The 13,368-nt window shown below is 51.5% G+C and overlaps 1 protein-coding gene across 1 annotated transcript in view; it reads right to left on the bottom strand.

Moving 5' to 3' along the window:
- The window catches only part of SSPO (SCO-spondin), a 151,091-nt gene that overhangs the window by 45,670 nt on the left and 92,053 nt on the right, over positions 1-13,368 (bottom strand). The window contains 13 exon segments of the mRNA XM_087917120.1: positions 272-472; positions 1,254-1,300; positions 1,400-1,569; positions 3,399-3,454; positions 5,505-5,675; positions 6,989-7,041; positions 7,140-7,234; positions 7,839-7,987; positions 8,572-8,694; positions 9,482-9,640; positions 10,857-10,903; positions 11,726-11,978; positions 13,151-13,315. Of these exon segments, the coding sequence (XP_087773246.1) occupies positions 272-472; positions 1,254-1,300; positions 1,400-1,569; positions 3,399-3,454; positions 5,505-5,675; positions 6,989-7,041; positions 7,140-7,234; positions 7,839-7,987; positions 8,572-8,694; positions 9,482-9,640; positions 10,857-10,903; positions 11,726-11,978; positions 13,151-13,315 (1,689 nt within the window).

Here is a 13,368-nt window from a genome sequence, read left to right as displayed (position 1 = left end):
ATAGATAGATAGATAGATAGATAGATAGATAGATAGATAGATAGATAGATAGACGGATAGACTGATGGATAGATGGATAGATGGATAGATAGGGATTGAGAGATATAGATAGATATAAAGAAATATAGAGATAGACAGATATAGATAGAGATAGATGATAGATAAATAGATTGAGATAGGAGATTGATGGATAGATAGATGGATAGAAATAGAGATAGATAGACAGATAGCTATAATAGATATAATAGAGCCCCCGTTTTAAGGCTCTCACCTGGGCAGAAACTGGCCACAAGACACGCTCTTCTCTGCAGCTGGACCCCACCGTCTCCGTGATACTCCTGCGCCCCCTCGCACTCGCGGCCTCCATGCTGGGGCTTGGGGCAGCTGCAAGTCCGGTAGCGAGTCACCATCTCGCTGCCACATGTCCGGGAACAGGGGCTCCACTGCGCCCAGTCACACCAGCCCCCCGGCACTGGAGGGGCAACAAAACGGTTCTCCTTTTCCTCCCCTTTTTCCATCCTCTTCCTCCCTTCTCTTTCTCCTCCATCTTTTTCTCCTCCTCTTCCCCTTCCCCATTTTTCCCCTCTTTTCTCCTCTTTCCTCCTTCTCCTGCCTCTTCTTCTTTCTTCCTCCCCCTCCCCTTCTTCCTCCTCTCCTCCTCCTCTTCCTCCTTCTCTTCTCCCCTCCTCCTCTTTCCTCATCCCCCTCCCCACCTTCCTCCTCCTCCTCCTCCCTCCTCCTTCTTCCTCCTCTTCCTGCTCCTCCTCTTCCTCCTCCTTTCCCCCCTCCCTTACCTCCTCTTCCTCCTTCTCTTTCCTCTTCTCCTTCTCCCTCCTCCTCTTCCTCCTCCTTTTTCCTCCCCTCCCCTCCCTTTTCCCTCCTTCCTTTTCCCCCTTCCTTCCTCTTCCTCCTTCTCTTTCCTCTTCTCCTCTTTCCTCATCCCCTCCTCCTCCTCCCTCCTCCTTCTTCCTCCTCTTCCTCCTCCTCCTCTTCCTCCTCCTTTTTCCCCCTCCCCCTCCTCCTCTTTCCTCCTCCCCCTCCTTCCTTTTCCTCCTCCTCCTCCTCCTTCCTCCTCCTCCTCTCTGCAATCTTCACTCCCTTCCAGCCTTGATGATGTTATCCAGATAGGATGTGAAACTGCCCCGTCCCGCCCTGCCCCATCAACTGTTCCCCTCAGTGCAGGGACTCTGCCTCCCAGCTACGTTCTGCCCCATCCAGCCCTCATGCCCCCCGAGACAGTTTGGGGGATTCACCTGGGCAGGCCTGGTTGGTGCAAACCAGCTTTCCATCGGAGCAGGTACTGTGGGGAAGGAAAAGAGGAGCGGATGAGACGCCCTGTTGGAATCGGAAAGGAAAGTCACTCCATCCCAGCTGGGCCATCTCGTCCTGGCTGGCTTACCAATTGTTGCACCCATCGGCACGGGGCACGACTTCTCCCGGCGGGTGCCGCCGTCCGGTGCTCAGGTCTAGGCAGGTGCAGCCGGGTTTCTCCACGCAGGCCGAGCCGTTGCTGTGCAAGACTTTGCCCCCAGTGCAGTAGCAGCCTGGTTCACAGGCCCAGGCACAGTGCTGCGGGGGGGAGGGGGGGGAGAGACAGAGGGGAGGGGGAGGTGACGTGGGAGGGAGAGGAGGGTGTGGGGATGAGAATGACCCAGAGACCGAATGCCCCGCAGGCCGAGGCCTGTTATGTCTCCAAGGGGATGTGAGGAAGACGGTGGGGTCCTCTCTGAGCTGGGTGGTTTCCCTGTAGACGTTTCGTGACCCAACCAGGGAACACCATCAGTGCTAGAAGGGAGGAGAGGTTTGGAGAGAGGAACAGGAGGAGGGATAAAGAGGAGAGGAAGAGGAGGAGGAAGGAGGAGGAGGAGAAGGAAAGAGGGGAGGCAGGAGAAGGGAGGAGGAAGAAGGAAGGAAGAGGAGAGGGTAGAGAAGGAGGAAGAGGAGGAGAGGAGGAGGAAAAAGGAAGAAGGATGGGGAAGGAGGGGAAGGGGAAGGAAAGAGAAGGAGGAAAGAGGAGAAAAGAGAAGAAGAAGAAGAAGAAGAAGAAGAAGAAGAAGAAGAAGAAGAAGAAGAAGAAGAAGAAGAAGAAGAAGAAGAAGAAGAAGAAGAAGAAGAAGAAGAAGAAGAGAAGGAAGAATGAGGAGAAGAGAAGGAAGAATGAGAAGAATGAGGAGAAGAAGAAAAGGAGAAGAAAAAGAAGAGAAGGAAGAATGAAAAGAAGGAAGAGAAGAAAAGAAGGAAGAACAAGAAGAAGAAAAAGAAGAAGAAAAGGAAGAAGAAGAAGAAGAAGAAGAAGAAGAAGAAGAAGAAGAAGAAGAAGAAGAAGAAGAAGAAGAAGAAGAAGAAGAAAAGGCGGAGAGCATCCGTGCAGTGCCGCAACACTAACACGAGTGGGAGCTGCACTCATGGAGACGACAGCGCTGGGTACTGCCGTGACGCTACCATGTTTCCTTGAAAATAAGCCCTACCCCAAAATAACCTGTTTTTTAACAATGCACCAATCCAGGAGGATGAGGATGAGGAAGGAGAAAGAGGAGGGATGAGGAAGAGGAGAAGGAGCAGGAGGAGCAGAAGGAAGAGGAGGAGGAAAAGGAGGGGGAGGAGGAAGAGGGAGAAGGAGGAGGAAAAAGGAACCTCCCACTCTAGGCTTTCCCGCGGCCCGCACAGCGCCCAGGTTCCCTGCTTCCACCCCCCGCGTGGCCTCTGCCTCCCCCTGCTGCTTGGATCAGGAATCATCTGCATTGTGTGAGCTGCGGAGCCCCCCGAGTGCGCCGAGCAAAGGGCCGGTGGGGCTGCAGCTCCTGCCAGATTCAGCTGCTTCCGGTGCACCTCAGGGGGGGCTTCCAGCTGGGGGGATCACCCTGAAACTGTGTTTCCCCAAAAGTAAGCCCTAGAGCTTATTTCAGAACCCCACAAAATACAAGGCCGGGTCTTATTTTCAGGGAAAAAACAGTAGCAGGAGAGCGAGACGATTCGCGCCCACATGAAGCCGTGTTGCTGGCGCAAGTGGGGGATGTGGTACTGCCCATGTGAAGCCGCAATGCTAGCGCGAATGGGGGCGTGTGCACTGGCGGTGACACAAGCGCCCATACAATGCTTGCTGCACTCTTAGCGACGGCGTCAGGCTGCAGCGCTAGCATGAGTGGGGGGGGCAGGTGTGCACATGCGCCCCAGCCAGCCGCTCACAGGGCCCGGTGGCCTGGTAGCGAACTGCGCCCCACAGGTTGTGGACCTTCCAAACAGAAGCACCGAAGACGGCTGGCATTTGGGGTGCGGTGGCGTCTTACTACATTGTCAACCCCGCAACCCATCATGTATTCATTGCGCCCGAGACCCCCTTGGCCGGAGAAGAGGTGGGTGGGGGTCTTGGGAGGGAGGACTGAAAGAGATGAGCTCACCGTGATGTCATCACAAGAACGAGGACAGGGCGGTCCGCAGCGACTATAAGCCGAGTCTTCCAAAAGCGGAACAGTTCAAATCTGATGAAGAGGGGGTATAAAAAGGGGCAAAAAAACCAATGAGAAAGACAACCCCCCCCCGGGAATATTTTCACCCCGCCCTCCCCCTCCCCGGTCCAAGGGGGAGGGGCTTTCCTGTTGTATTGGAGAGACTTTGATTCGGATAAATCCTCAGCGATGGGGCAATGGGGACTACCAATTCTCAGCCCCCCGCCCTACAATCACCAGAAAGACCCTCCCCTTGTTCCTTTCCAGTTGTCCTCGACTTACGACCATTGGTTGGTGACCATTTTTTCACACTTACAAACGTGGCGGTGTTCCCATGGGACCCAGAATCCGAATTCGAATTCTTGGCAGCGGGTTTGTCTAGGGGTACCCTGGGGGGGTGTCAGTCCCGCAATCCCTGTTTTGCGGCCAAGTCAGCGGGGCAAGCATGATTTGCTTAATGACCATCAGGTCGGCTTCACAACTGGGGCAATTCACTTATGACGGTGGCGAGAAAGGTAATGAAATGGGGACCAAGCGTGCTAAACACCTGGTGACCATGTTCCAGCCCTCACAACCAGAGTGCTTCACTTAATGACCAAGGCAAGAAAGGGGACACAGCTCACTGAAGAACTAGGCAAGCCCAATTCACTTTGTGACTGGGGAAGCCAGATTCATTGAACAACCATTTGCGTGAGGTAACTCCAGGGATTTTTCTCTTTTCTTTTGCCCATTCATGTCCTTGAATCCCTGCACGGTCATTAAGTGAATCAAATTTGATGAAGCCCAGGGGAGAAGCTCTCTCAGCTTGGAGGACCCCACGAGGGTCATAAAGGGAGTCTATGGTGGTCATAACTGTGAGAAACGGCCCTACATCGCAGTTTTGTAGGGCCTTCGGCTGGACACTAAATGCAGCGTTTGTTGTAGAACCAAGGACGGGTTGCATCCCAAGTGATTTCCCACAACTCACCTGGACAAGGGGTTCAAGCCACAGGACTCCACCTGAGTGGGCGGTCCCTCACAGTAGTCTCCGCCCCCGCGGGGGGCGGGGCTGTCACAGGCTCTGCTCCGGCTCCGTAGGCCCCCACCGCAGCTGACGGTGCAGGACGTCCAGGGACTCCAAAACCCCCAATCCCCGGGCCCTGCACAGAAGAGGTGTCGGTTACAGAACTGCCCCCCACTGAGCAGTGGGTTGGACTAGATGACCTCTGAGGTCCCCTCCAACTCCTTCCTTCTGTAAGAGTCTCCTGCTTGAGCAAGGGGGTTGGACTAGATGACCTTTAAGGTCCCTTCCAATTCGGTGATTGTTGTTTTTGGCAACATTCAGCAAATCTCCGGTAAGTTGACCTTGGAGGTCATCTAGTCCAACCCCCACCTTGAGTAGGAGGCCCTATGCCGTTTCAGGCAAGGGACCAGGATGAGTGGGAGGCTAACGGTTCGCACCAGTTCGGGTGAACCGGCTGTTAATTTCACATCCGGTTCGCTGATCAGGGCTGAACTGAGCCGAACCAGGACACACCAGGCTGAACGGGGCCAAACCAGACGGAACCAGGCTGAACTGAGCTAAATCAGGCCAAACCAGCTGAACCGAGCTGTACTGGGCAGTACTGGGCTAAACCGAGCCAAACCAGGCCAAACTGGGCCAAGCCGGGCCAAACTGGGCCAAATGGGGCCAAACATGGATGAACAGGACCGAACCGTGACAAACCAGGCCGAATTGGGCCGATCCAGGCCGATCCAGGCTGAACTGGGCTGAACCAGGCCAAGCTGGGCCAAACAGGGCCGAACAGGGCCAAACTGGGCCAAACCAGACCAAATCAGACCAAAGGTTGAACAGGCTGAACTGGGCTGAACGGGGCCAAACTTGGTCAATCCAGGCCAAACTGGGTTGAACTGGGCCAAATCTGCCTGAACCAGGCTGAACCGGGCAGAACTGGGTGGATCTGGACTGAACCAGGCTGAAAGGGCCAAATTGGGCCAAACCGGGCCGATCCAGGCCGAACCAGGCTGAATACCACCACTGCCTAGGGAGGGGGGGAACAACAACCGGAGGTGACTTACGGGTACACGTCTGGAGCTGGCAGGCGCGGTCCTCGCGTTCCGGCCCCAGGCAGGGCAATCCAATGCCGGAAGGGGCCGGATCGGTGCAGAAGTGGTATCGGTTTTGCAGTCCCAGCCCACAGGAGGCTGAGCATTCGCTCCAGGGGGTCCATTCGGACCACAGACCGTTCACTGGTGAGGAAGAAGGAAAGGAGACCATCAGGAGATGCCCATCACGGAAATCGGAACTCGGGGCAAGGGGAAGGGTCTTTGCCCCCTCCTCCCCAGATTATCAACCCCCCTACCCTTGATAAAGTAGACTACCCAGCTCAGGCAGGTACCAAGGAACCCAAATGCAGAATAATAATGGAAGGTTGGAGTGGGAAGGGACCTTGGAGGTCATCTAGTCCAGCCCCCCGACTCAAGCAGGATAGCCTTACACGATGAGAGTTGGAAGGGGCCTTGTGCGGAGGGCATTTAGTCCAGCCCCCTGCTCAAACAAGAAACCCTTGAAACCCCGCTCAAGCAGGGGGCTGGACTAGGTGACCTCGAAGGTCCCTTCCAAGTCTGTCCTTCTATAATTCCTCAGGGGCTCCTTGTTTGAGTGGGGGGGGCGTAATTCTGTATGAGGTTCCTCGATAGGGAGGGTCAGACTAGAAGACCTCCGAGGTCCCTTCCAACTGAGTGATATTCTGTCGGGGGTCTCCTGCTCGACAAGGGGGCTGGACTAGATGGCCTCCAAGACCCCTTCCAGCTTTTCTTTGTCAGTCTGAGCCTCTTTGGATGAATGGACCAACACTTCCCGCTTTTTTGAAAACCATCAAGAATCTGCCGGAGAGAAATCTGATCCCAAGACAGCCAGTCCTCAACTAGTGTACAAAATGGAGCCCCAACATTTCCGTTGCTAAGTGAGACAGTGGCAAAGTGACTCTCCTCCCCGTTTTATGACCTATCTGACCCCCACTGTTAAGTGAATCCCTGCACTGATGAACTTAGCCAGACATGAATCCGGCTTAACTTTTCTGAATGCAGGGAGTCCTTGACTTATGCCCACAGCATTTCTGTCACTAAGCGAAACCACTGTAAAGTGAATTGTGCCCCGTTTGATAGCCTACCAATGGCATTAAAAGGAAGTATTCCCCAGAAACCTTTCTACTTCCCTGTCCTGAGTGAATGTAGGCCATTCTCAACTTACAACCACCATTGAACCCCAAATTGATGTCATTAAGTAAGACATTCGTCTTTGCTCCATTTTATGATGTTCCTCACTGCTGTTATTCAGCAAATCCCTGCTGTTGGAAAGCCAGTCGTTAAGCAAAGATCGCTGCTTAGGCGACGTAAATGTGATTCGGTCGCCCAACATTCTGCCATGACTGCGGGGATGTGGTGGTGGTCGTAAGCGTGAAACTATGACATTAGTCATTTTGTTTCTGGAATGGCGAACGCGCCTTAAACAAACCGTCATAGGACGAGGACAGCATCAGAAGCGGAAGAACCTCGCTTACCATCGCCACAGGCCGCGCGGCTGCAATTGGCCACCTGCCCACCGACGCAGGAGCTGCGAAAAGGGAGGGGACAAATAAAAGATCCGAATTACGTGGAAGCGACGACGTAAGGAAGGAGACGGTGGGACTGTACAGGAGACGGGAGACTGACCAGTTCTCGCAACCTTTGGCCACCATTTCGCCGGATGCATAGATCTGCCCCTCTACGGCACATGGGCACGCCTCTGCTGGCACACACAGGTTGTTCTGGGAGAAGAGGAGAAGGATTTGGCGACCACAAAGGGACATCTCACCATAGCTAACTTATCACAGCCAACCAACCACGTTTCCCTGAAAATAGGACCTACCCTGAAAGTAAGGCCTAGCTTGGCTTTTTTTACATGTGTGCCCAATATAAGCTCTACCCCCCCCCCCAAAATAAGGCCTAATTAACCCCCTGCCCACTCCAGGGGGCAGGGGTAAAAATGTAAGCTAGGGTGGGGATGGAGATGCCCTACTACTTAATTTTGGACAATTGCCGGCCAGCAAGGCTTTCCTGAAGGCCTCTGTAGCCGGTAACAGAACTCCAGATCGAGAGTTGGCCATAGTGAGTTGGCCATAGAGAGTTGGCAATGGGGAGTTGGCTGCAGCGAATTGCCCTCGACCATTCGAGGCACCAGCCTCCCCTTCTTCCAGGCACGGCTCCCTCTGCTCTTGTGGCACTAGTCCTCATGAATCTAGGTCAGACCCTCCAAAAGACCCTAACCCCCACCTAACTTTCGCAAGAGATTTACAGGTGGGCAGAGATACAGATCGGCAGTGCCGATTTCTTGGGGGAGACGGCTAGCGGAAACACTTTGGGGGTATGTACCAGCAAGAGGGTGCCGTTGGGGCAGTAGCAGCCCGGCCGGCATGCTGTCTGTCCAGCGTCATCGTCCATGCTGAGCTCTGCGCAGGAACCCGGCCCGTCAGCGCACTCTCGCCATACTTTCCCCGACGGGCAGGTGCCTGGAATCTCCCCTGGTTGGAAGGAACCACAGAAAGAGCTTAGTTGGAAAAGTTTTAGAATTGATTTCTCGATGAAGGAGGTTTGATTCAGGAGACACCACAGCCAGGGTCTGTGGTGGTTGGGTGGGGTTCTCCTGATTGAGCCAGGGGGTTGGACTAGATGACCTCCGAGATCCCTCCCAACTCTTTCATTCTGTAAGAGTCTCCTGCTTGAGGAGTGGGTTGGACTACATGACCTCCAAGGCCCCTTCTGAGACTCCCATTCTGAAAGATCTCCTACTTGTGCAAGGGGTTGGAGTAGATGACCTCCCAGGTCCCTTCCAACTTTCTAATCATGTAAGGGTCTCTTGCTTGAAGAGGGTGTTGGACTGGATGATCTCCAAGGTCCCTTCCGAGTCCCCCATTCTGTAAGTATCTCCCACTTGTACAAGGGGTTGGACTAGATGACCGCCATGTCCCTTCCAACTCTCTAATTCTCTGTAAGGGTCTCCCGCTTTTGAGGAGGGGGTTGGGCTAGATGACCTCCCAGGCCCCTTCCCGCTCCATTCTGACCGCTCCATCCATCCATCCATCCATTGAAGGCAAAGCGAGCCCACCTGTGCAGGGCTGGAGGTTGCAGGTGGAGAAGTCAAGCCGGCCCAAGACGCTCATGCTGGCTCTGGTCCGGTTGCGGTAGCCGCCCCCGCAGGGCACCGAGCACGCCGACCAGGGGCCCCATTCTCGCCAGACCCTGCATGGGGGCAGGGGAGAGGGGGTCACAAAAAGTGAGGAGGGGGGAATGAGGGGGGTTGGAAACCCACAACTTCTTGGAAGCCCCTCCCCATTTGTGCAAGGGGTTGGACTAGATGACCTCCCAGATCCCTTCCATCTCTTTCATTCTGTAAGGGTCTCCGCTTTTGAGGAGGGGGTTGGACTAGATGACCTCCCAGGACCCATCCTACTTTCTAATTGTGTAAGGGTCTCTTGCTTGAGGAGGGGGTTGGACTAGATGATCTCTAAGGTCCCTTCCAACCCTCTAAGGATCTCCCACTTGTGCAAGGGGTTGGACTAGATGACCTCCCAGGTTCCTCCCGACTCTCTAATTCTGGAAGGACTTGAATTTTTGCCCATCTTGTCTTTCTCGGTGGAAAAACTGGACTGGTGACTATTACGGTGATTGGCGGCTCGCGGAAAACGCACTCTAGACATGCTCAGAGACCGTGTGCCTAGAATCCATGCCTTTTTGGCCTTTGGGGGCTGCTGCTCGGTGGAAGAGCTGAGTTCCAGACTCCGATGCCAGAGAGGGACGTAAGACAACGGGGGGTCCAGCGGTAGAGGGGCTCATGCTCGGGCGGGGGTTGGACTAGATGACCTCTGAGGTCCCTTTACAGGAATCGATGATTCTGCAAGGGTCCCCTGCTCAAGCAAGGGGGTCGGGCTAGTAGATCTACAGAGTCCCTTCCAACTCTGTTAGTCTCCTATTCTCCTCCCTCCCTCCCTCCCTCCCTCTCTCTCTCTCTCTCTCACCTGGGCAGGGCTGCAGGCTGCAGAACTCAATCTCCACCTTGGAGCCCTGGCAGTTCTGTCCTTCGAACCCAACGTCGGCACGGTGCCGCCGCCGAGTCCCCACGTTGCAAGTCCGGCTGCAGGAGCTCCAAACGGACCAAGAGGTCCAGCTACAGTTGCCTGTTGGAGGAAGGGTGGGGGGAAGATAAGAATAAGCTTCAATTCCCAGAATCCACCAGCCAATATTCTTTAAGAGGAGAGGACTTCAACTCCCAGGATTCCTCACACTTTATGAGGGGAGGATTTCAACTCCCAGGATTCCTCACACTTTAAGAGGGGGGGATTTCAACTCCCAGGATTCCTCACACTTTAAGAGGGGAGGATTTCAACTCCCAGGATTCCTCACACTTTAAGAGGGGAGGATTTCAACTCCCAGGATTCCTCACACTTTAAGAGGGGGATTTCAACTCCCAGGATTCCTCACACTTTAAGAGGGGAGGATTTCAACTCCCAGGATTCCTCATACTTTAAGAGGGGAGGACTTCAACTCCCAGGATTCCTCACACTTTAAGAGGGGAGGACTTCAACTCCCAGGATTCCTCACACTTTAAGAGGGGGGGATTTCAACTCCCAGGATTCCTCACTCTTTATGAGGGAGGACTTCAACTCCCAGGATTCCTCACACTTTATGAGGGGAGGATTTCAACTCCCAGGATTCCTCACACTTTATGAGGGGGGATTTCAACTCCCAGTTCCTCACACTTTATGAGGGGAGGATTTCCAACTCCCAGGATTCCTCACACTTTATGAGGGGAGGACTTCAACTCCCAGGATTCCTCATACTTTATGGGGGAAGGACTTCAACTCCCAGGATTCCTCACACTTTATGAGGGGAGGATTTCAACTCCCAGGATTCCTCACACTTTATGAGGGGAGGATTTCAACTCCCAGGATTCCTCACACTTTATGAGGGGGGACTTCAACTCCCAGGATTCCTCACACTTTATGAGGGGGAGGATTTCAACTCCCAGGATTCCTCACACTTTATGAGGGAGGACTTCAACTCCCAGGATTCCTCACACTTTATGAGGGGGAGGATTTCAACTCCCAGGATTCCTCACACTTTATGAGGAGGATTTCAACTCCCAGGATTCCTCACACTTTATGAGGAGGAGGAGGATTCCTTCAACTCCCAGGATTCGTCATACTTTATGAGGAGGATTTCAACTCCCAGGATTCCTCACACTTTATGAGGGGAGGATTTCAACTCCCAGGATTTCTCACACTTTATGAGGGGAGGATTTCAACTCCCAGGATTCCTCACACTTTATGAGGGGAGGATTTCAACTCCCGGGATTCCTCATACTTTACCCCCCTCCCCTAATTTAAAAGTTACCTGGGCAAGGTTCTGTGCCGCACACCATCGCCCCCTCCTGGCAGGTGCTGGAACAGAAAAAACATTAACTTTCAGGAATCCGGAAAGTTCTCTGGATGCCAGGACCAACCTGAACACCCTGAGATGAGGGGGAATAGTGTCTGCCCTTCCCCAATTAAGCCAGATTGGCAGACCGGTGGTGAAATGCTAACGGTTCGGACTTGTTGCTACCCTTTCGGCGGAACCAGTAGTAAAACAAAAAGCTTTGCGGAGCAGCTGAGAGGAGAAAGAAGAGAAAAGCGCAGGACAGCCCCCCCCCCGCTTTTCTCTTCTTGATCCTCTCAGCCGATTGGCACGGCAGAACTTCCTCTGGTGTGGAGAAAGCTGCGCGAAATGCGCAATCACGTAAATCAGTTGTTAGAATTCCATCAGTTACCCCCCCACACATTTAAATCATGAGTCTCAAGCCAAACTTCCAAAACTTCCAAAGGATTTATGGGAGTGAACATGTCTGGCATTGCATGGGTGCAGCTGACTCTGAGACACATCATTCCTTGTCCCCCTTGACCCTGGTTTCCCCACAACCACCTGTATTCTCCAACGAGATACATCCATAGCCAAGAGTCATCAATGACATTCTCAAGTTAGGATTTTTAGTGGCAGAAATTTCAGTCACCAAGTAACAATGTTTGAACAACTATGTATGGAATGCACTTTTGGTTTCCAAGCTGCCGCACTGCTCCCCCCTCCCTTTGTGTTGGCAATTCTAAAAAGACCATAAAAATATTTGAGGAATTCACACTGGTAGGGAAACTGGTAGAATCCCCACACGGTGCCAGACCCTCTTGTAAATGGAAGGAAAAGGCGGGGCGGCTATGCCAATCTCCTACCAGTTGTTGCAAGAGTCTCGGCGGATGGTGGTGCCCGGCGGGTAACTCTCCCCTTGGTGGTAACACGGACACTGGCTGAGCGGCACGCAGGATCCGTTCTGGAGGTAGAGGCCCTCACGGCAATGGCAGCCATCTTGGCAGGAGGAGGCACACTCCACTTGGGTGTCCCGGTCCAGACAGAGCCGGGGGCAAGCACCCCCTTTCTGCCGGCACTCCTCAGCCGTCAGGTAGACCATGTTGAGCGGGCACTGAGCTGCAGGTGGAAGAACAAAGGAGAGGGTCACCTGGGCAGTCCGGGGAAGAGGGGGGAAGGTGGACAACCACCGCCCCCCTGCCCTGTTCTGCAGCCCGGCGGGCTCCCACTTGGGTGGAGGGGAGTTAGACTAGATGACCTCCAAGGTCTCTTCCAACTCTGTGATTCTGTAAAGGCCTCCTGCTTGAGCTGGGGGTTGGACTAGAATGACCTCCGAGGTCCCTTCCAAATCTGAGATTCTGTAAGGGTCTCCTGTTTGAGTAGGGGGTCACACTAGATGACCTCTGAGGTCCCTTCCGACTCTTGTGATTATTTAAGGCTCTCCTGCTCGAGCAGAAGGTCAGACTAGATGACCTCCAAGGTTGCTTCCAACCTTGTGATTCGGTAATTCTATAAGGATCTCCTGTTTGAGCTGGGGGTTGAATCCTTCCCAACCTTTTAAATTATATTTAATTTAAGTTAAAGATTAAGTTAATTTAAGTTAAATTACGTTACATTACATTAATTAAATTAAACAGAAGAGAAATAGATTAAATTAGTTTACATTAAACTAATTAATTAAATTGAAGAAAATTACATTACATTAAATAAATTAAATTAAAGAAAAGGAAAGTACTTTGCATTACATTACATTAATTAAATGAAATAAAACAAACGTATATTAAATTAGTTTACATTAATAAGTTAATTAATTAATTAAAATTTAATTACTTTACATTACATTAAATAAATTAAATTAAAGAAAATTAAATTATTTTACATTATTACATGAATTAAATTAAATTTAAAAAACAGAAGTAAATTAAATTAGCTTTACATTAATTAATTAAAGAAAAGAAAATTAAATTACTTTACATTACATTAAATAAATTAAATTAAAGAAAATTAAATTATTTTTACATTATATTACATGAATTAATTAATTTAAAAAAGAGAAGTAAATTAAATTAACTTACATTAATTAATTAATTAAAGTAAAGAAAAGTAAATTAAAAATTACATTACATTAATTAATTAAATTAATTTAAATTATATTAAGTTATATTACATGATATTAACTTACATTAAATACCACATAAAAATTCACAATGCAAATATAAAAAATTCAGTGCAAATATATAAAAAAATCAATGCAAATATAAACATTCAATGCCATTTTTAAAACTTGTTACCTCTGCAGGGCTGCGTGTTGCAATCTCGGGTCTGGATCAAGGGGCCCGAACAGCCTGGGCCCCCATAAGCTGGCTTGGAACAGGTACGGTCACGAGTTTGCACCCCGGAATCGCAAGGTGTTGAGCAGGTAGACCAGGCCAACCAAGGAGTCCAGATCCCCTCCACTGCAGAGAGATATTCTGCCATTCACCTTCCACCAAAGGCCTGGCCAACAGCC

Source organism: Pseudonaja textilis, chromosome Z (genome assembly GCF_049901715.1).
Source record: "Pseudonaja textilis isolate UNSWEBS1 chromosome Z, rPseTex1.2, whole genome shotgun sequence".
NCBI lineage: Eukaryota > Metazoa > Chordata > Lepidosauria > Squamata > Elapidae > Pseudonaja > Pseudonaja textilis.
Note: the sequence above shows the minus strand (reverse complement) of the source record. Positions and strands in the feature narration are given on the sequence as shown.